This window comes from Fukomys damarensis, unplaced genomic scaffold (genome assembly GCF_012274545.1).
Source record: "Fukomys damarensis isolate Sample0158 unplaced genomic scaffold, DMR_v1.0_HiC HiC_scaffold_5, whole genome shotgun sequence".
Classification (NCBI taxonomy): Eukaryota; Metazoa; Chordata; class Mammalia; order Rodentia; family Bathyergidae; genus Fukomys; species Fukomys damarensis.
The window spans coordinates 65,965,314-65,988,998 of record NW_022900917.1 but is presented as its reverse complement, the minus strand read 5'-3'; the positions used below and the strand labels follow the sequence as shown (position 1 = coordinate 65,988,998).

At 44.8% G+C, this 23,685-nt stretch overlaps 1 protein-coding gene across 7 annotated transcripts in view; it reads right to left on the bottom strand.

Annotated features, from left to right (window-relative positions):
* The window catches only part of Arhgap39 (Rho GTPase activating protein 39), a 100,738-nt gene that overhangs the window by 37,651 nt on the left and 39,402 nt on the right, over nt 1-23,685 (bottom strand). For 4 of the 7 annotated variants that reach the window (XM_033760792.1, XM_010630461.3, XM_010630458.2 and 1 more), the window contains exons 4-5: nt 20,368-20,491; nt 10,690-10,854 (exon numbers count right to left, since the gene is read on the bottom strand). In XM_033760792.1, the coding sequence (XP_033616683.1) occupies nt 10,690-10,769 (80 nt within the window). In that variant the 5' untranslated portion in view covers nt 10,770-10,854; nt 20,368-20,491. Of the gene's footprint in view, nt 1-10,689; nt 10,855-20,367; nt 20,492-22,943; nt 23,010-23,685 lie in introns of those variants that run through there. The other 3 variants (XM_010630459.3, XM_033760793.1, XM_033760794.1) reach the window with 3 other exon arrangements.

Sequence of the window (23,685 nt, the reverse complement as noted above, 5' to 3'; positions counted from 1 at the left end):
TAAATGGGGAGGGGAGGAGGGGGTGAAGGGAGGGCAGGGACAAGGGGAAAAATGAGAATCAAGACCTATTATGTAAAGGTACAGAATCCCAATGATGAATGTAATTGTATTGTATACCTAGATTGTACCAATAACCTCAATAGAAAGAAAAAAAAATGGTGTTGGAAAAACTGGATATCAACCTGCAAAAGATTAAAACTGGACCCTTATCTTTCACCATGTACTAAATTAAAATCCAAGTGGATTAAAGATCTAAATATTAAAACAGAAACACTAAACTTGCTGGAAGGTAAGTTAGGCAGAACTCTGGAAGACATTGGCTAGGAAAAGACTTTATGAACAAATCCTCAGTAGCACGGGAACTAGCAGAAAGAATCAACAACTGGGATCTCATCTTATTAAAAAGCTTCTACACTGCAAAAGAAACCATCAACAGAACTAAGAGACAACCTACAATGTGGGAAAAAATTTTTACCAGCTGCTCCTCAGACAAAGGACTATTATCTAGAATATATAAAGAACTCCTGTGACCATTCTTTTGGATGGCTTTCAAATTTCTACATGGCAAGAACCACTCGGTAGGTGTGAATGCCCCTTGGCATGGACACCATCCCTACCCAGCTGTCTTGTCCATTCCCCATGGGCCAGCTTCTCCAGCATAGGCTAGTAGACCGTCTCTGGGGAAAGGCTCAGTAGGGACCCGGGCTGGGGAGGATGGGAAGGCCTGCTGGGAGACCTGTCCTCAACTCTGTAGTGGGAAACAGGCTCCAGAAAGAGGCCACTTGCAGTTCCAGAGTTTTTGGTGACACCGTCATCACAACATGACATTTCTCTCAACACCCAGGCACCAGTGCCTTTGTGTTCCCACACTGCCTTGGGGGCACACAGGTTGCAGGTGAACCTGTTCCACATAAGGAGAAGCAAAGTCCACACTCTAAAAGGGGAGTCTGTTATTGCCAGCTGTCCCAGTTTCTTGCTCACAAAGACTCCAGGTGCCTCAACCTTTCCTGCAGGCACTGGTCCCTGGTCTACTGGCAGCAGAGGGGCCTGTGGTTGGGGAGTGCTCTGGGCAGGGGTTCACTCCTCTGTGTGGCAGGCAGCTGTGAGTACCACAGCTCTGTGAGGAGCCAGTGCTGACTCTGAATGAAGACACTACCATCAGGCAGCATATGGGAGGAAGAGGAAGATGTGGCCCTGAGCAGTTTCTTCCCAGGACTTGGGCTGAACACTGAGCATCAATGTCCTGCTTGGTACGAGGTTCAATCCCCAATTAGTGTACATACATGAATAAATAAAAGCGCCCGACAGTTGTGTGCCTCTCAGTTTAGGATATGCACCCTGTTCCTTGAAACCTTGCTGTAGCCTCTCCCCTTGGTCCCAGTCACCAAAGACACTCTGTGACCTCCTCCTCCTGCTCCCATAGCTCAATATTTACTACAGGGACACAGGATTAGGGCTATAGGTGGCTCCAGCCCATGCCTTTCCTGAGGACACTGCTGCTTTTAAGGGCACTCCTAGCTAATTGAATTATGGCTCCTGCATGGCCCAGTCAGGTGGAAAAGAGAATCCAAGTATCACACAAATAAATAACTAGCAGGTATAAGGAGGGTATGGGTCCCCTTTCTCCCTCACTTTCCTCATTCCAACCCTGGAGCAGATTTCTCACCCAATGTGGACACAGTGATGACAGGACTCTTCCTCCCACTCATGCCTGTAGCTCTGAAAAATGCTTCCCACACTGCTGAAAACTCAAGCCAGCCCAGCCTTCCTCCCCACAGGTGTTGAGATGCCTGTCTCTCTCCCATAGCCATGGTAGGAATGGTGCTTGCTCCAGAATCGTGGAGCCCATGTGGTAGCCCCAGCCTCTTGACCTTTGTGACTGAGGTAAGGGTCACCTCAGAGCTTTCGTCACAGACTTGAGGGCAATGGGGACCTTGTGACAGAGGGCCAAGGACTTGCAGGCTGTGGAATGTTGTTTCTTCAACATTGGGCAGTGGCCAGAGAACTCATGATGTAGATGCCCCAAGAGCCAGATGCTTCCCTGAGGTGTAGCAGAGGAGCTCATCCCTGAGCTTGCCCAACAGAGGATCTGTGCTGTTCACAACCCAGGGCAACAATCAGGGAGAGATCATCAGACTAAGGACAATACACATCAGCCCTGACGGGGGTCACACTAGAAATGGCTATGGTTTCGACACTCACTCATCTCTCCTAAGGAAAACACCCAGCATGATCCCTGGTACTCAAAAAAAAAAAAAAAAAAAAAAAAAAAAAAAAAAAAAAAAAAAAAAAAAAGAAAAAGAAAAAGAAAGAAAAAAGAAAAGGACCCAGCAAAATCAGAACTAGACTTATGCAAGTTAAGAGCTGACCAAGGGCCAGCAGGAAGGACTGCTATGGTGTGCACGTAGCAGCAAGTTATGGACAGCACACTGATAGTGAGGACTGAAGCGAGATGGATGGCTACAGAGAGAGGAAAGTGCAGAGAGGATTAACTAGAACATCTAGTTTAAAAATAAATCACCGAAATTAACATGTTATATGGGTCTACGAACAAATCCACACAGAGAAGGAACGGATGCAGCTCAGGGCAGTCAGAGGAACTGGCAGCAGGAGAGGCTAATACTCCAGACATAGAATCTGGGAAAGGAGTGGGCGGGGCCAATGTGCTATATTTAAAACAGGGAACTTTCCAGGAGAGTCAAGAAGCACCACATGCTGCAAGCATGTCATGGTTGCTCGAGATAAAAGGTGTTCTTCAACACTAGAGAATGGCAGAGTTCAGGAAAACATAAACCCAATCAGGAAGGATGCCGCTAACACCTTGAGTCTGGCTACCATCAAAAGGGCTGGGACACTGGACATGGCAAGAACCATGGCCACTGCTCTTGTGCTGGGAGAAGGTGACCAGGATGGCTAGCACTGTGGAACTATAGCTGAAAGCCTACCAGGAGGTGAATGTGTGGGAACCTAGGATGTGGTCCACATGCTCAGGGCAGCACAAGGCTCAGGACAGGGCAGGAGCCACCCACATCCCAGATATCCCCCCAGAATGAGGTTACAAAGAACTGACAGTGACATTCAAAGGCTCTGTTGGGGAACCGTCAGGAGTGCACATGTGTGTATGCGTCAACCAACTCCACTGCAGAACAGATGAATGGGCCTCACTCCCAGGGTCAGTGCCCTGGAGTCTCCCTCAGCACTCAAGAGAAGCAGCTATATGGGTCAGGGATGCTTGGTGCAGTGGCCAGGAGTGGAAAGCAGGTGGGAAAGGGGTGCTCCGTGAGCCCATTAAGGGAACCCCACCAAGATAGGAGGAAGGAGCAAGCATACCCAAGTCTAACTGTCCTGGGGGACATAGCCTAGCCAAAGGAAGACTCTTAGCAGAGAGCAGCCCCAGCAGGGGTGAAGGCAGAGTGATCCCCCTGTACCCCTAGCATTCATGCCAGTCCACCTGGACAGAAACAAGGCTGTCCCTGTGATATGCTCAGATACAAACATTCATCTCTGTAAACCTCAAACCAAATCAGTCTCTACGATGTACATCTGGTAAAATGGGTAATTCCAGACAAAAGGGTCTTGCCCAAGGGGTCTGGCCATAGCACCCACACATCTGCATCCAGACCCTGGTTTCTTCCATAGAGGGGCTGGGGCTCCTTACAGAAGCAGCTGATTCCAGGGTGAGGTAGAAAACACAGAGGAGCCAATCATGTTAGCAGGTGAGGGTCCAAGCCCCGGAGGAGGGGCATACCCCAGGATATGGGAGCCCCATGGGCCTGAGACAGAACATGGGACAGCTCGAGTGGCAGAGAATGAGGCAAAGTAATGTCAGTGGCAAGAAAGACACACACAAACCTCCGCAGGAGCCCCAGGTGACACGTGTAGACCCACCCTCCAAGGAGTAGCGGAAGACATCCCTGGAATGGGAGCACAGTGGAGATGTAGATGACCTATGGTAGTTAGGGTGTCAAGGTCAACACTGACAGTGGCAGGCCATGCCCCTGACAGTGGAATTATTCTCTTGAAAACGTGAGCAACCTCACCTAAAACATGAGATAAATCTAAACTGAGAGACATTCTGCAAAATATATGGCCACTTCTCAAAACTGTCGAGGTCATCAAAAACTAGCAATGTCCAAGAAACTGCCACAGTAGAGTCCAAGGAGACAATGGGTGTATCACAGGGGACTTAAGAGATGGGACTTCAGGTAAGGGCTAGCAAGCCTGATGAAGTGTGGACTGCACTTAGCAGTTAGGCCCCAGGCAGCACCCTCATGAGGACGCTGATATTGGGGCCACACAAGGGAACAAGGGCAAATGCTCCACTTCATCCTAACACTGGTAAAATACAAAGCTTGTAACTTTTTTTGTTTTTGGTACTGGGGATCGAACTCAGATCCTTATGCTTGTGAGGTAGGCAGTGGAACCACTGAGCTAAATCCCCAGCCCAATACAAAGCTTGTAAATAAGGAGGGGAAGAGGGGTTGAAGGAAGGGCAGGGGAATGGGAAAGAGATGTATCATGTGAGCCAGGCGTGGTGGCGCACACCTGTAATCCCAGCACTCAGGAGGCTGAGGCAGGAGGATCGCTGTGAGTTCGAGACCAGCCTGGGCTACATAGTGAGTTTCAGGTCAGTCTCAACTACATAGATGGGGGACACAACTTAGCCAAAGAAAGACTCTAAAAAATAAAAATAAAAAAGAGATATATCATGTACAGGTACAAATTCCCTATGATGAATATGGTCATTTTGTGTATCTAAAATGTATCAGCAAACTTTATTAATTTAAAAAAGCTTATTTCTTAAAAATAAGCAGCCCCTTAGCCTAATGTGGTAGTGCTCATACCTGTCCTAGCTACTTGAGAAGCTGAGGCAGGAGGATAATTAGCCTGTGTTACACAGTAAGTCCCTGACTCAAAAACACACACACACAAAAAGAAATAAAAAGCAAGCAATCTCTACTTTAAAATTCTTTAATTTTTTTTAATCCTGCAAATTATATAATGAGACAATATACCTTTTTTCACAGTTGAAGCAGGTACCACATGGATGTGGGTGATGGAGGAGGGCTGGGCACCGGAGAGCAGGAGCCTCCAGGGCAGATGCAAGGCAAAGCAATGAGCACTCAGTTACTTGCGCACATGTCTGTCTAACCTGGAAACCAGAGCTGGCAGACTGGGGTCACAGAGTACAGGCAGGGGTAGCACCCGCAATAGCATGTTAAGGGCAAGGCTATCTCTCAGCAACCTGAGCCTTGTCCATCACTGTAGCTGTGAAGAAGATGCACCCAGGATGTACTAAGACTCTCAGGGACAGTAGACCCATGTTGTGGGAGTGCCTGTGGGGTGGTACTCCAGTCAGCCTGAAGCCTTGGATAGCAGGAGGGACAAAGGCACATGAGAGTCTGGGAGGCCCAGCTATGCATTCCCCCTCAGCCTAGCCCTTACTCAGATCCTCTGTCTCAGCTGTCGACTGCACTCATTCCACATCTACCCTACATGGTAGCCAGGCCCAGTGCTGGCCCTGCAGGCTCCTGTTGTGGAGGGGGACCTCAATGGCTCTTGCTGGCCAGTGCGGGACATAGGGCAGGTGTCTCCCAAGGGTGAGGGCAGCAAGGACATGGTAACAGTAGAAGATACTGTCAACAGTGCTACTGGAGTAGACTTTATAGATCACTGGAGCTTTCTGACCACTTGTGGCCACAAGACTGAGGCAGAAACAGTCATCCCCTGGTCTGGCATATGCTGAGGGATCCTTATCACACCCAGGCCATGGCAACCATGCCCAGTGTCCAGCACTGAGTGGCCCAGAGCTGTGCCCTGAGCCCTTCCAGCCTACACAGTGGCCAGTGAAGCCTTAGCTGCTCCCCTTCAGTGACAACCAGAGATTGTCCAAAGCCAGGAATTGGCTTGTTTGCCCTGAAACCCCCATGGCTGGTGCTGACCCAGGCTGGATCTGCTCCTCCCTGGCTAGGCTCTGCTGGCATCACCTCCTCAACTTTCCTGACAGGCCAGGCAGCCAGAAGCATGTGGCTGGGATCAATGCCTGCTCAGCACAGCTGTTTCTACCCCACAGAGACCACATCATGGGGATGATCACACTTTGCTCCCCTCAGTGCAGACCTGGCCAGGGTGGTGACAATTCTGGCTAACAATACCAAAGGGGTCATCAGGGCTTTGAAGAAGGTGGTGGATAGGAACTGAGGCCACTGGGGAGACAGACACGGGGATCAGGATCCTGTGCCAGGGCCTGAAGTAAGCTCTCTGGGGACTGGGGACACCAGCATAGCAGAACTGGCCTGACATGGCCAGGTGAAAAGGTCCTCCTGGCTGATAGGCAAGAGGAGGCTGATCTGCAGGAGTTGATGGTGGGAGAGAAACCTCCAGAGGATGGATGGAAGGATGCATTACAGAAGGAAGACAACAGATATGAGGCGGGCAGATGGAAGAGGCAAGATTTTCACCTCAGTACTGTACTTAGAGGCAGAACGGTGCTGGGACCTGGTCAAGGTCACAATGATCACGTTAACATGGGTGACATGACAAAAACAAGGCACCCACAATATCATACAGCCTCCCCAACGAGAGGATGCAGCAAACAACTATTTTTATGCTTAGAGGGCCCTGTAGTAACCTAACCCTTTGGGGACCCTAAGCTTTCATGTCCTCCTCTAGCTCATGACATTTACCAGAACAAAGTTGGGAGACTCCCTGAAGGATCCCTATGAGCACAAAAAAAGCTTACCAAAACATAGAACCGAATATTTAAGCCCTAAAAGAAGGAATACCAATTCTTATTTTTGTTTAAAATATACTTTCAAATGAATTAATGTGGCAATGCTCACTCAACAAATAATAGGGCTTTATTCCATTTTTATGCACTGTTGGGTGCACGTAGGCAGGAGCTCAGCCTTTTAAGAATGTTCATGGCACCTCAGCCAGAACCCTCAAAAAAAATACAAACAAACCAGAGGACAGACAAAGGCACAGAAGACACTGAGCCCCAGGGCCGGGCAGAGGTGGAACTGCCAGAGGTCCTGGTGCTTCAGAGCACAGAGGGTACCCAGTTAAGAGTATCCCAGGGCTCTGGCTGGATCTCAAGAACAGAGAGTGGCACAGCTGGTGGCTATGTGCACACGTAGGCTAGGGTTCCTCACGAACCAGTGTGGAGTAGTCAGCGCTATGGATCAGAGAACATGCATTCCACCCTTGGCTTTGGAGTGAGGTCCAGCTGAGCATGAGTCAGTAGAGGCTGCTAGACCCCAGGCCAATAGGGCTGTACAGGGCAAGGGTCTTCAGTCAACAGGCTTGTGAGAACAAGCTACATTGCATCTAGTATGCAAGGAAGGCATGATCAGCTGCTGGAACTGCCCAAGAGTTCTGCTGCCAGCTGGGTTTGATCCTGCAGGCAGCAGAACTCCTAAGGGCCAGAAGCCCCCTCTAACTTTGTTGGAGCTGTGTTTGAGATTTATTTGGTAGGAGTATTTAAAATAAACTGTGAAGGGAGAAATGGGACATCTTGTGACAAAGGTGAAAGGAGAGACAGCAGCGATCCCAAGACTGAGGTGAGGAATACAGTCACTTGTGGGATCCGATGGGGGTGGTAGGAAATAGGGCCCTAATCGGTGACACACTATTCAATGACTGGATGTAAAAGCAACTCTTCATTGCTCCCGTTCTTGAAGGTGTTTACTGCAGACAGTGATCTGCCCAAATAAGTATTTCCAGAATGACCATATTGAATACCAAGTATGTGCCAAGTATGTGGTAGGTAAGAGGGGCACAGTCCTGATTCTCCAGATTCCAACAGTGATGGTGTTAAGACCATTCAATAGAGAAAGCACATTGTCTCTGCAATAATAGTGCTGGGAAGGAAAAGTAAATACTTATGTGCAAAAGAATGAAGTTGGCCCCAATCTTGTGCCATGTACAAAATTAATTCAAAACAGATCAAAGACCTCAATGTAAAAGCTAAAATTACAAAGCTCTTAAAAGAAAAGGTAGGGGTCAGTTTTCATGAGCTCAGGGTTTGTGATGATCCTTAGACATGGTGTCAAAAAGTATAAGCAGCAAGGGAAACACATACATCAGACTTTACCAAAATTACAACTCTGTGCCATAAACAATACTGTATCATTGACAAAGTGAAAACATAACCACAGCACAGGAGAACACATTTCCAAATCTTCTCTCTGGCAAGGGATTAAAATCTAGAACATGAAAAGAAATCATAATTAAATGATTTAGAAAATGCGCATGAGGCTGGGAGTGTAGCTCAGGAGTAGAGAATATGCTTAGCATCTGCAAGGCCCTTGGTTCAACTTCCAGGAGGAGAAAAAAAACGTTAAAATAAGGGAAAATAAGTGATGGAGATGTGGCTCAGTGGTAAAATACTTGCTTAGTATGCCTTGGGTTCAGCCTCCAGAATCACAAAAATAAATAAATGAAATAAAAATGAGCAAATGATCTGAATAGAAACCTCTTCAAAAAGATATACAAAAGCCAATACAGATACAAAGGTGCTCAATGTCATTTGCCACAGCCCACTTCATCACCATGCTCAAGAGGGAAATTTGGCACTGGCCTGCAGGCAGGTGGGAGGAGGATTGCGCTGTGGAAAATTCTGCCAGAACCCATGCCAGACGGAGAAAATGAACCCCATGGACAGCAAGAAGGCCTGAAGGGAAAGGAGCAGCCCTCTCAGGCAGTGAGTTGGGCACTGGCTGAAGCAGCTCCAGCTCCCCAGAGACACCTAAAACATGACCAGAGGATGCAGGGCCTCAGTTCAGGGGAGGGCAGTCTTTAATAAGAGTGCTAGGACAACTGGAATAAGCGTCAAAACCAGAAAGTCAGACCCACACTTCACACTATACATGAGAATAAGCTCCAAGTGGATTCAAGATCTAAGAGAAAAATAAAAATTTGACGGAAGAGGTGCTGCTCATTGGTAGAGTGCACGTTTGTTACCTTACATGCACAAAGTCCTGGGTTTGATCTCCAGCATCACAAAAAAACAAAATAAAACAAAGCAAAGCAAAAAACACAAAATTAAAAGTATGCCAGCACCATGAAAAAACATGGCACATTTCCCTATTGCCTGGATGAAGGTGATTAAATACCCAGATGCACTAACAGAACAGACAGGTACATCTGGCTACAAAAAAAACTTAAAGCTTTTACATGGCAAAGGACACTACATGTAAAAAAGATTTTGAGTTTCTGGACATATGCAATATAAATTATAAATAAAGGGCTTGTATCCTTTATATGCAAAATTGATCATGAAAAGGTGAAAAATACTAAGGGAAAATGAACAAAAGATAAGAGCATTACACAGTGAACTGTGATATACAGATGATGTTATCTGTGCCCACATAGCCCATCATCAAAGACAAAACCCAAGCTGCACACAGACCTCACACTCAGGTCACACGCCTGGTCAGAGGCTCTCCTAAGGAAGGCTGGAGGTAGCTGCCCTAGGGACACTACACACAAACCCAGGGGTGTGTGGCAACACCACTTTGTGCAGTCATCTTCTGACTTGCAAGTCCTGGCGGGAGGTTATCTCAAAACCTGCCTCCAAAAGCACAAAGTTATAGGCACAGGCTGCTCACTACAGCATCTCTGTAACTAGACAGGCCTTGAACATTCCACCTAGGACTGCTGCGTAAATCCTGGGGAACATACAGCTCTGGCTCAGGAAGCTGTCCCACAGAGGATCACACAAAGGCAAAAGGTGTAATTTCCAGGGAGGCCATAGTCAGACAAAGGCCACATACTGAGGGACATATGCAGGCAGAGGCCTCTGTGTGAAGACAAAGAAATATGAGAAACCATATTGCCACCTGTTCTTTTATGAAGGAGAGGGACTAGAAGTTCCCCTACCTGCAATAGGGGTGGGACTTGAAAAAGTAGGCCTTACTCAATGCATCTCATGTATTATCTTAATATATAAGAGCAAAGTCTCACTCACTGAATATTCTGTTTATTAACAGGTGACAACTACTTTCAAAAGGACTAGGGAAATGCCACATAGTACAGCAGAGTCAGCTTCACAACTGGACCAGGGTGGTAGAGGAAATCAAAGCCTCAAGCCAGCACCAGATCTACTCATAATGACGAGTGTCCTGCTCACATGGAGGGTGGGTGGGGGGTTACCTAAAGACACACTCAAGGATTGAGGCTGAGGCAACAGGCAATCTGCTCAAAATTATCTGAAAAAGGGACCGAGTAACCGATGTTAATATAGGTGACTCCAGGGAAGGGTACATGAGTGGTCCTGCCACTGCTCTTATTCTTCTCTGCTTCTTTTTTTTTCCTTGTACTGGGGATGGAACTCAGGACCTTGTGCTTGTAAGACAGGCATGGTGCCAATGAGCTAAATCCCCAGCCCTCCATTGTTCTTACTCTTGCAACTTTTCTATAAACATGAAACTGTTTCCAAATAAAAAGTTGAAAAGTAGGAAAATAAAATGTAATGCTCTATATCTACTTGTATTGGTGTGCGTGGATGCCCAGAAGAACTTAAAGGACTGGGCCCACACAGGGCTCTTGTGGGATATGTGGCCTCTACAGATGGCCACTGTGGGGAGGCTCCAGGAACAGTGCGGCCTCCATGAGGCTCTGAAAATTGTTCCCTCATACTTTCCTGAGGCTGGGACAACTCAGCAGGTTAGGATGGTATCTCCTCACCTGGTGCTTGATCCTGGAATCCTGGACTCCTGCCCGTCAACATGATGGCTCCGGCACTCATAATCCTGTGTCTGGGACATTGCCACCTGTCTCCTGAGTGCCAAGGTGAACAGACGTCAAAGGATCATCAGGATGCCTCCTCCAGTCAGACAGGAAGGGGCCACACTATGAGAGAATAAGAAGCACTTAAGCACCGATTTGGAAAATACCAGATTATACTAACAACCAAGGCCAGCTCTCACAGGACCAGTGGCTGGGGAGATGAATAGCAGCCAAGCTCAGTCCCTCACGCCCAGTCCCTCCTATGCAGCCTTGGATCTGTACACCATGTGCCCACTAACCGTGGTACACACAGAGCCAGGGCTGGCCACAGGAGCATGGAAGGACCACATGGCTTGAGGTGCTCAGAGCCATGTAGCCTGCTGTGCCTTCACACACACACACACACACACACACACACACACACACACACATATATCTATATCTATAGATAGATATAGATAGATATATCTGTGTTTCCCTGTTCTCAGTGTAGATGTGGGTAGATACCACCACTCCCCCTGAAGCCACTGTGCAATGAAGCAGGATAGCGAAAGCATATGCATGGCCCTGCCTAGGACAGCATTCCCAGGCACTCAGACAGCGCAAATCTCCTGACTTGTGACCCTCCTCATAGATGGCACATGCCAGCAGACACACAGGAAAAACATAAACTAGACCCTCCACTCATCCATGATATAAAACTTAGTTCTAGGTAAACTTGGATCTAAATGGTAAAAGTAAAGCAAAGCCAAGTATGGTGGTGTGCACTTGTAACCCCAGCTACTCAGGAGGCAGAGGCAGGAGTATCACAAGCTTGAGGCCAATGTGGACAACTTAGTGAGACCCTGTCTCAAAATTAAAAAAAAAAAATTAAGGGCTAGGAAAGTAACTCAGTAGTAAAGAACCTTTGGGTTCAATCCCCAATACTGCAAACAAAACAAAACAAAACAAAAAAACAACAATCAAAAAACCAAACACAAACAAAAGTAAAACAATATAGCCTTTAGTAAAAATGAAGTGAACATGGTTGGGGATGTAGTTTAGCAGTACCATGACAGCCTGGCAAGCACGAGGTCCTAAGTTAATTCCCAGTACCGAAATAAAAAAATAAAGTGAGCTTCAGAGGGGGCAGAAGGTGCCTGAGTCAGACATAAAGCCAAGACTCAAAGGAAAAGTCAGTGAGCTGGACTATAATAAAGTTAAGAATATCTGTTCATCAAGAATCACTGAGATTAAAATAATCCTTAATTCTGAAGATGAAAATGGTCCCTTAACATATTTAAATTGCTTCTTGCTCTTGTAGTCTTATTCTTTTTTCATTATTTAGAGAATACTTTATTAGTTTCTGTAATCCAACTCACGTAAATATTACATATTTAATACAGTGCGTTATCCCTGTACAAATGGGAAAAATAAATTAAAAAAATTAACATTTCTAGACCAATATGGCTGTCCATTTCTGTACAATGCCAACTCAACACAGTAAATTGGGATAACTTTTTCCAAAATTGACAGCACCATTAAAGTTTCCAAAAAGTCAAATTATATATATGTATATATATATTTATATTTATATAAAAAGAACAACAATAGCAGTATGTTATACATCAATAGCAGCAACAGCTTTTCCAGGTTCTGCAGTCATCTGAACAAAATTATAGACATTCAGCACATTGCGTTAAAAAAAAAAACAAAAAACAAAAAAACAAAGAAAAGAATAATATCCAGAAAACAGCAAAGTTCATTGCCTTTTCTCTTTTACTTTCCTTTTTAGTTTTATTTTAGGATTCCCTATTTTTAATGTTCATAAAGAGATTTCTTTAACTGAAATAAATACCAAATAGTTTCTGTGGTGTGAAAAACTATAACAGTACACAGGATCCTAATGAGATAATAATGTGAAATAGTAAGTAAAGGGCTAAAGGTGTAGGGAAAGTGGGAAGGGTGGGGGAAAGGCAATAAGGGAGAGGAAAAAAATGTGAGAAATTGAAAAAATGGAAATAAAGTGTTTGTAAATGGGGAGGGGAGGAGAGGGTGAAGGAAGGGCAGGGACAAGGGGAAAAAAATGAGAATCAAGACCTATTATGTAAAGGTACAGGATCCCAATAATGAATGTAACTGTATTGTATACCTAGATTGTACCAATAAACTCAATAAAAAGAAAAAAAAAAAAAGAATCACTGAGAGGCCAGGCATGGTGACACACGCCTATAATCCCAGCACTCGGAGGCTGAGGCAGGAGGATCGCTGAGTTTGAGACCAGCCTGGGCTACGTAGTGAGTTCCAGGTCAGTCTCAACTACATAGTGAAACCTTGTCTCAAAAAACAAAACAAAACAAAACAAAACAACAACAACAAACAAAAGCTCATAAAAAAGAAACCACTGAGAGTACAGATGGCAAATCTATCATAGGAAGCATCTAGGAGAGTTTGCACAGTGTAGTATGTGTGAGCAGTGTGACAAAAGGCATATCCAAATCATATGAATGATTAATGGCAATAGAAGATGGACAGAAGTTATGAAAATGTACTCAATTTCATTCACCATCATAGAATACTAACTATTCTGCATAATATGATAGAACAAAATAGCTAAAACTGAAAACAAAACTACCCAGTGCTGTAAAGTACAAAGAACAAGAATGCTCAACACCACTCTCAGTTCTAACCACTCGAGATGGAAGCCTGGCAGCATTTTCTAAAGCTCAACATATACTCTCGCAGTCCCAGGCTTCCTCCTCAAGATGAAGGGCCCAGGTCACACGAGCTCACGGAGACTGTTCCTGACAGTCGGAGTCCAGGCACAGGATGAGAGGCCCTCAGAGTACATGCAGATCTGCTCAGCAGCCACTGTGGGGGTAAGAGATACCCTACAACCACCAGTGGGTCTCCCAGACAATATGAGGTTGACAGGAAGGATCCAGAGGCAATGACACACACTGCACAGTTCCTTTTCATAAAGTTCAAAGTCTGGTGAGAGCAGCCTCTGCCATTAATTAGAAGTCACAAGGGAAAGGCCCTGGGGACTGTGCTGCGGTCTCTAGTCAGGGTATACTGCTACTAGATGGGGCTGGCTCGTGAATGCCCAGAGTGGTCATGCACATGCCTGTACATTCTTCTGTGTGCCCAATTTCAATAATGGCTGTGACAGCAGTGCAGAGCAGGACACTGTCTCCTTGTGCACTGCCCACACCAGCTGGTGTCAAGGCTCAGTTCTCCAAAGGGGACCATTCCATGGATACTAACTGCTAATTCAGGGGGGAATTTAAAGATTCAAAGGACCAAGTAAAGGCACAGCCAGCCATGGTGTCAGGAGGAAGAGATATTGTAGGCCAGTTAGAAACTATATCCCAGGTAGACTGCAGAGCCACAAATCCAACCTAAGACCACTTAGTCACATGGTGAACTCTCCCTGGGGGAAATGCTCTAAGCCTTTTCCTTTCTGCCACTTGGGTTATCCACACATTCATTTATTTAGATGAATATGATGACTAGGAGTGCTATTTTTAAACATGAAACACAAATGTTCTTAATTTGAGAGAAAACAGGTGACCTTGTATGGGTTTAGCATTTAAAAAAATAGCACTGTCAATGCAATTCTGTAAAACTACAAGGTACCTATGAAGGCCTGAAAGTAACTATCATCAAACACCTGCACTCTTTTTCCTCGTCCCCCAGACTGGCCTGAGGCAGACGGGCAAGCAGCCCACACCAAGGCTACTGCATGAAGCCTCAGGCCAACACCCCTTCCAGACAGCCTTCTCCACTCAGGACACTGCTCAGAGACCCTGGTGAGCTGGTCCTTGCACCCTGGCTTCATTTCTGTAATCCTTTTGCTCCTTTCTGTGACCTTCAGAAAGAGGTTTTCAGCCTCTACAACACAGCCTGCTGGAATTTAAAGTGTGGCTGTCTGAAACTGCAGTGCATGAAGAACACCAGAACCTGACCACTGGAGCTTCAGAGTCAGCAGAGGGACACTCTAGCTAGCCAGATCTGCTTTCTTCTAGAAATCCTGTATTTTGTTGTTTAAAAAAAAATTTTTTTTTGGTACTGGGAATCGAACTCGGGACCTTGTGCTTGCGAGGCAGGTGGTGGAACCATTGAGCTAAATCCCAGGCTCTTCTGTAGTTTTTAGTGTACAGATGTCATTGTCTTAATTGTACCCCAAAGTAATCCTTCTTTTCAAATAGGTAAAAACACAGAGCTAAGCAGGTTTTCAAATTTTTTCAAGTGAGCTTTCATAGTTCACTTCTTTCAAGTAATCGATTTCACAAGTAGTATCTGATGGCTTAAAGTCACCACACTGCTCCTTACCCCTGTGCTGTCCATGATGTGTGTCTTTCATTACTGATACTGGAAAGTTTTCATTCTTTATCCTAATCAGCCTGGCTCGAAGCTTGTCAATTTTTTTTTTTTTTTTTTTTTTTTTTTTTTTTGGTACTGGGGATTGAACTCGGGACCTTGCATTTGCAAGGCAGGTGGCAGAAACACTGAGCTAAATTGCTGGCCTTCCTTTTTCTAGTTTATTAGGGTGAAAGCACAGTTCAGTGATATGTATCTTAAAAAATAAAATCCAACTTAGTGTTTAGTCTTAAAATTTCCCAAGTATAGCTTTCATGACAACCTACAAATTTTGATGTGCTCTATTTTCATTTTCATTCTGTCAAAAAGCTTTCTGGGGCCAGGGATTTAGCTCCATGGTGCTGCTGCTACGAAAAAAAAAAAAAAAGCATTCTGATTTTCCTTTTGTTCTTTCACTCATACATATTTACCAGTAACTGCCAATTTCCTAGACATTTTTATTGATTTCTAATTTGTTTTCATCAGAGAACATATTTGAATGATTGAATTTGCTGTTTTGTTTTTATTTTGGTACCGAGGATTAAACTTGGGTCCTTGTGCTTGCGAGACAGGAAGCAGAACCACTGAGCTAAATCCCCGGCCCCGATTGAATTTAAGACATTTTATGGTCCAGAAAATCTATTTTGGTACTCACTGAATATTCATATTTTATCCCACAGTACCAGAAATGAATGTGGTGGAGGTGGAGTACATTATAAAGTCAATTAGGAGCTGGGCACACACCTGTAATCCCAGCACTCTGGAAGGCTGAGGCAGGAGGATCGCCGTGAGTTCCAGGCCAGCCTGGGCTACATAGTGAGTTCAATGCCAGTCTGAACTAACAGTGAGACCCTGACTCAAAAAGGACAAAACCCCAAATAATAAAGTCAACTAGATCAAACAGAGCAACAGTGCTGAGACTTTATTTTTCCAATCACTGACAAAGAAAAAAAAATTTCTGTTTGTGGTGCCGAGGATTGAACTCAGGACCTTGCACTTGCCAGGCAGGTGAGGTGTCACTGAGGCGCATCCCCAGTGACAAAGAAATATTGAAAGCCCTGCTCATCTGACAATGTAACTGTGTACTTATCCATTTCTCCTTGCAGTTCTATTGGTTTTGCTTCATATATTTATACCTCTACATTTGTGCTGTCTGGATAAATTAACCTTTACTGTTACGAAATACCTTTATCCTGGTGGTTTCCCTTGCTGTGTAATTAATATTTGGATTTTATAGCAACTTGTTTACTTTTTTGTATCAGGGATTGAACTCGGGTCCCGTCCTTGTGCTTGCAAGGCAGGCACAGCAGCACCACTGAGCTAAATCCCTGGCCCCCCAATTTACTTTCTTCCAGTTAGAACTTTTTTTGGTACTGGGGACCAAACTCGGGACCTTGTGCTCACAAGGCAGGTGCAGTGCCACTGAACTAAATCCTCGGCCCTCATCTTTCACTTTTAATCTTTATGTCTTTAAAGTGGCTTATTGTAAAAAGTATCTGAGTACTGATTTTCATGCCATCTGACAATGTGCTTTTTCTTGGGGTGACAGACCACCTACACTGAGGACTGTTGATACAGTGAAGCTTAAACTTAATATCTTGCTACTTGTTATCCATTCACTTCCTTTCCTCTTTTACTCCCTTTAGTATTCTATGTGTTTCAATTTTATTTCCATTGTTGACCTACCAGTGGTAGGTAATTCATTACAGTACTTCACTATCTTAGAGTTATAGTATTTGTATTTATCATAGTTTGCCTTCAAGTGAAATCACACCACTTCAAATATAAGAATTTATTTTCCCACTTTTTTTTTTTTTTTTAACTATTTTGCCATACACAGTGGACCATTTACTTACAAACTCAATTTGTTCACAAGGGCTGGTTGTAACTCAAGTTGGTTGACTGAAAGCTCAGGCTCCTCTACACAGCCTTCAAAGTCTTGTTCCTGTATACAGGCAAATTGTAGTGTCCTCAGAGAGAAATCGGCCCAGGATTTCTCATTTAACCCCACAGTGGAAAAAATGTAGTAATGTTTCTTCTAGAACTATTTACGGGTTAAATCTGTATCTGAGACCATTGGGAAGCATAAACAGCTGGCATTTGGGTAGTAAATCAAGGCTTTGTTCATAAATTAAACTAAAATTCAGGTCATAACCCAAGTTGTTCATATGTCAGGCTGGTCACAACTTGAGGGTCCACTTTATTTTATTTCTGTGTATATGTCCCCCACTCTGCTAATGTTATGCTTTTATTCAAACAATTTACATTTCAAAGAGATTAAAATGAGTATCATTACAACCAGGCAACACTCAGGAGGCTGAGGCAGGAGGATCAATGGGAATTTGAGGCCAGCCTGGGCTACACAGTGAGGTGAAGGCAAGCCTGCACTATAAAAACAAGACCCTAAAAAAAAAAAAGTATCATATATCTCCCCAGGAAGGTACCATTCCCAACATTCTTTGATGTAGATCAGATCTCCATCCTTCATTTCCTTGAGCCCAAAGATTTTTAACATTTCTTACAGTAAAGGTAATGAATGAACTGCTTTAGCCTTTGTATGTTTGGAAATGTCTCACTGCACTTTCATTTTTTAAAGGATAATTACATTGGGTATGGAATCTCAGATAGCAGGTTTCTTTGTGCTTTAGATACCAGTCTTCTCATTGCATCATTTTAGAGGACGAGAACCCTGCCAGTGCCTGCATTTTTGTTTCTCTGTAGGTAATATTTTTTTTTCCTGCTTAAAACATCTCTTTGTAGCTTGATTTGTAAGTAACTTGATTATGACATACTGTAATTTTCTTCATTTCTGTGAGAAAATTGTTCAATCTTGGCTTAGATTTTCCATCAAAGTTGAAGCTTTTAATTATTACTTCCCAGTCATTCTGTCCCTCCCTTCTTCAGGACCTCCATCGACACATCCACACAGACACATCAGGCCTCTGAATATTGTGTCACAGTTCAGAAATACTCTGTTTTGTAAATATGCTACTCTTTTGTTTCAGTCCGTGGTTTCCACTGCTTTGTCTTCAAATTCACGAACCTTTTCCTCTCCATTATCCAATCCAGTCAATCTCCGCCCACATAACTCTGTATCTGGACAGTGCAGCTCTGGTTTAATATGAACTTCAAGAACCTGCTGTGTCTGTAGGGAAAGTCCCTACCCTTTCCTTGGGTTGTGAACATATGGAATATAGTCATGGCTGTTGTGATCTTATCTGCTGAATCTAATATGTGTTAGTTTTACATTAGTTATGACTTTTTTTTTCACTGTACTATGGGCTGCATTTTCCTGTTTTGATACATTATAATGTATGAAATATATACATGTATAAAATAATAAGGTGTTCAGACTGGGATAAGCCTGTCTTCTTGGATCTTTGAGTGGAGTAGGACAAAGTTATCTATTCTGCCCCTTTGCTTACTTACTGGGCCATTTATTTTAGTTTGCATTTACCCTGTACTTTAATACAGTATGTTTTGTTTTTGCTCATATTGCCCCAGCTCTGGGCATTTAAAGCTTTAGTTGGCTCCTGAGTCCCTGACACGCCCTTATCCTTGTGGGGTTGTTTTTGTTTTAGCTCTTACTTTCAGCCTCTACCAGGGATGCTAGGCTCACCTTGTATATTCTATCAATGCACTTTTTCCCAGGACATACTAAGAGCTGGGCTCTTAGCATGCTTGTTACCATGGGCTGCTGTTTCTAGACTCCCTTGCTTTCAGAACAGAGCTGTGGTCTTGTATATGCTAACCCGAGTGTACACAAATATCTGCAAACATTTCTACATGCAGCTATTTGTTACGCTGCTCATATGCTCTTTACCACCATCTCTAACTGTAATCCATGGCTACATGGATCAACCCAGGCTCCTTCCTGCAGACTACCCTGAACTCCCATGGAAACAACTTCATCAAGTCCAGTGCTGTTGTGGCTTGTATCTAGGTATCATAGGTGGGGGTTTTTGGAGGTGGCTGGATCTAGGGTATGTGATAATGATACTAAGGATGCAATGCTAGGATTAACAGTTTGGTGCTTAGATTAAGGGTGCTCCATCCTAGGGACAGAAAGAGGGCTGCTACTGTTGCTTGCTGCTTGCTACTTCACTGCTGTGCCGCAGGCCGAGCCCAAAGATGGCCTTTTGCCTTGTCTCTACTCCCTTTCTCCTCCAGACTAAAGAGACACAAGACTGTAGATCCTGGATAGCACAGCTCCAGGAAACAGTTACATTAGGTACCCTTGTTTCTTTTTTGCGCATGCCCCATTCATGAGACAATCACTTTAAGCCTAGGCCATGTGGGTCACTGTGACACTAGTAATCCCGCCTTCCTACACATAAAGAGCACACTGGACGCCAAGTGGCCATTTACTCATCAGGCTATGGTCCCATCTGGTACCAGGTATCAAGAATAATCTTGGTCTCTTTGTCATCTTTTCATCATCTCCTACCACTCTCCCCAGATTCGCACCCTACACTGTGCAGGTTGCAGCACTGCCTTCCTGCCTTTTACCCACCCACGGACTATTTCTCCTCTGCGATGCCACCTTGCCTTGGAGCCAGCCAACTACGAACTGAAACCTCTACAAACTGTGAGCCAATATAAACTTTTCCTCCTTTAATTTCAGGTGTCAATTATTTTGTGTCAGCAACAAGAAAAGTAACTAAGACAAGTGCTATGTACTATTTATACTGCTGGGAAATTTTCTCACTTTATAACCATTATTGCTATTTCATATGTAACTGCATTGACAAAGATGCTTAAGAATGATTGCTAAAATTATAATGGCAAGCATTTTTGTTTTGATCCTAACTTTAGTCAAGTGATTACAGCCTAGGCTTTTCTCTGGATACTTATCAACTAATGCTTAGCTTTAAAAATGAGGGTAGTGGGGCTGGAGATTTAACTAAGTGGCACTGTACCTGCCTCCCAAACATAAGGTCCTGAGTTCGATCCGTGGTACCAAAAAAAAAAAAAAGAGGGCAATGGACTTAACATTTTCTTTTCTAACACCAGCTTGTGTTATTAGTTTTATGTTATCAATGTTTTTAAATGATTACATTCTCTCTTACAACCACAGATTTCAGTTGTTTAGCCCCATGGGCTCTGCAGGATCCTGCCCATTGATGCGTGTTCACAGAAGACTTTTCGTCATGCCATGCACACACAGAACGTGGATCTGTGTGAACTCTAGGACGCTTTGCTCTACACTGCCTTCTGGAACAGACTAAATGGTATGAGCCAGACGACTGGATTTGTATGAAGGAGTCTTCCTTAACAGAAGGATGTAAAGCTCACACTGGTGGTCATTTTGCATTCAATTCTTCCAGGAGCAGGATTGGTCCTTCAATACGCGAATACATCTTCCTTCATCCCTTGCTTTCCCTTCCCTCACATCACTGGGGTGATTCCTTCTCTGCACCTGCAGAGGAACAAATGGTGGCATCATGTCTCTCTTCTGGTCCTTCTGCCCAAGCATCTTCTCTCCAACCTCTTTATCTTCCTTCACACAGCACATTTTCTCCAATAGTCCCACTTTCTGGGTGACTAATTCTTTTTACATAGCATTCAAGCCATTTTTTTGCTGCTGCTAAAGGGAGGGTCTCACAAAGTAATGGGTTTACTGTCTACTTTTCTCACTTTTCTACTGCCTTTATCTCTATCTTTTTCTGAGCTCTTTTCTCCTTCATTTTGACTTTATAACTTCTTAGTATACAAAGAAAGTTCTATTTTCTGGGCTGATTTCTGGGCAAATTTCCATTCCCTGGGTTAATTCTACATTTTTTTTTCTTTAGCTGTCTACTCTCTTTATTCTTCCCCTACTACCAGTGTCTAAATGAGGGTGCCCTATTGACTGAATTGTCACTTATCTTTATGTATTTTGCAGTGCTGAGGACCAAACCCAGGGAGGGCCTTATGCATGCTAGGCAAGTACTCTACTACTGAGCTCCACCTTATTCACTACTACTTATCTTTAACAATAGAAGGGCAGGTCAGAGTTAGTGTGACCTCAAGCTGGGAATTGCCATAGACTCTCCTCTGCCAAACTTTCTGGAAGTCTCTGTCTGGAAGTATGTTTTTGGTATCAGCAGGTGTTTGGGTTACGAGTGACAGAAACCCAACTCAAAGAGGACTCAGAACACACATGCAGAGCCTGAGAAGTGGTGTCTCAAGACTGGAAATGGTGTCAGGCTCTGTGTACCACCAGCAGTTATAGGCTCAGAATCCTCTCTCCCCCAAATAGCATGCTCTCAGCGCCAAGCAGCTCAGGCATGAAGGCCTCCAGAAGGGTCCTGCACAACTACTGTGGCTCTGCTTCCCTCCTGCTGGTGTAGTACAGGAGCAGGTCCATGCAGGTGCTGAGGAGTATACTCAGTCCAAGGGACTGAGGAGGTTGACAGCTAGCTGCATTGCAGATAAGAGATACTTTCCTTCTCTAGCTGACCCATCAGAATCTGGATGTTGTTGAAAACAGGATTATCTCAGCCCACTTCCCTCCCACGTGCCCTAGCATATATCATACATCTAGCTCTATTTGAGCCACAGACCTCACTCTCCTCAGTGAATGCTCACCAATGCACCCCTCAAAATCACTCCATCCAGTGGTAGCCTGGCTCTGTAAGACCCAAATGAATGAGGATCCTCTTCTCAGCTGGCTGACATCCTTGTTCGCTGTGGCAACTCTCTGAGTCTTTGTAGATGAGATCTTGTTCCCTGCTTTTCATTCTTTGTGTTTATTTCAGTGAGTTTCAAGGAGGAGTTAGGATGAGCAAGTCATTGCTCAGTGGTATTTCCAGAAGGGTTAAGCTCCACTTTCAAAGCTCCTCTAAGGAGGTTCCAAGTCCTGCACAATGAGCTGGTTCATGACTGCCTGAGGGGACACAATGCCCCGTTCTCTAGACCAGCTTGGGCACAGCAGCCCCAGCAAGTAGCTTGGGCTCTGGCATCTAACGCCTTCACAGCTGCTCTCCCCAACTCCCCCTTCCCTAAGGGATGGCCATGTTGTCTAAGGCTAGATCCAGCTGCTATGGTCTGACCAGGCAGCCAGTCATGGCAACAGTACAATAGGTGAGGGAGTTTTAAAAACTATTCTGATAAGGAGAGAAAAGGATTCCCCTCACCCCTTTCTCCAGGCAGAAAGGAGCACAGTTAGGAGATAACCTTGCCTTGACACGTAAGGGTTTCTGACTATGAGGCCACTGATCAAACACCTGCTCCATCACTGTCACTGCTGGTACAATACAGGCACCAAATACTGGCTCTGCCTGCACTCAGCAGGTTCTTAGATGGATAGTCAAGACAGACACTGGACTGCCAATGTGACTCTTGCCTGTTCACAGGCACCAGTGATCAGAATAGCAGCCCAGCTGGGGACCCAGGCAGAGCACCCCCTTAGGGTCATGCATGTCCACAAATCCTGAAGGATTTGGCAGGCTGCCCTGGACTCTGAGACAGGAGCAAGAGAAGGAACAGCAGCTTGGGAGCACAGAGATCTGACTCCCTTTCCAGTCTGCACCTTGCCCACAAAGGACTTTGTCCTCAGACACTGCCTGGCCAGCAGGCTCTAGCCATTATCTTAGCTTCCCCAGGCTGAACTCCCAAAACCAAAGTGAGTGGAGAGGCTGCAACCTTCCACTCCTGAGAGTGTAGATACTTCATCACTGAACTGCCTCCACGGGTACCTGTGACCTTGGGGACAGCCCCTAATGGCAACATAGGGCTTCAGTGAGGAAGGATCCGTCTGGGGCAGTATGATAGCCTCAGGCACCAGAGAAGACCTGGGCCCCATAAAGTAATGTCAGCTTCAAATAGAACCATGAAGAACAGGGCATTTTTATTGTACCTCTTTATGAGATGACTGTTTAAAAACTCACCAAAAGCAAGTGTGTTGGGCCGGAGGTTTGGCTCAGTGGTTCTGCTGCCTGCCTCGCAAGCGCAAGGGCCTGAGTTCGATCTCCGATAAAAAAAAAAAAAAAAAAAGTGAGTGTGCTGCTGCAGGCCTATAATCTCAGCATTCTGGGAGGCTGAGGCAAAAGGATGGCAAATTTAAGCCAGCCAGAGCAACTTGGTGACTTTGCAAAACCGTCTCAAAATTAAAAAAAGACTGGGATAGAGATCATGGTGAAGACTCTAGTTCAACCTTAATACCACACATACAAACACAAAACACACAAACGCACACACAAGAACCCACCAAATAGTATCTTCTGCTCACCACTGTATGCCAAAGCTATGCAGCTGCTTAGTGAATCAACAAATACTGTTTTAAAATGAAAAACTGGCTGATGTCTTAAGAGAAGCCTCCCAAGTGATGATACTGGTTTTCCTTCTCACTTGTCACTTGCTCCTGGGGGGTTAGATTTACCTGCTCCAGACACCTCAGGATAGTGGGTATCACAGATGCCAGGAGGCCCAGAGCTCAACCTGCCCACTTAGTTCCACCTGGGCCACCTCAGCCAAAGCTTCATGAGATACCTTGGCCCAGTCCAGGAAGAAATGGGAGAATAAGTAAAACTTCTTAAATATATGTTAAGAGGGCTGGGGATTTAGCTCAGCAGTTTCACTGCCTGCCTCACAAGTGCAAGGACCCGAGTTTGATCCCCGGTACAAAAAAAA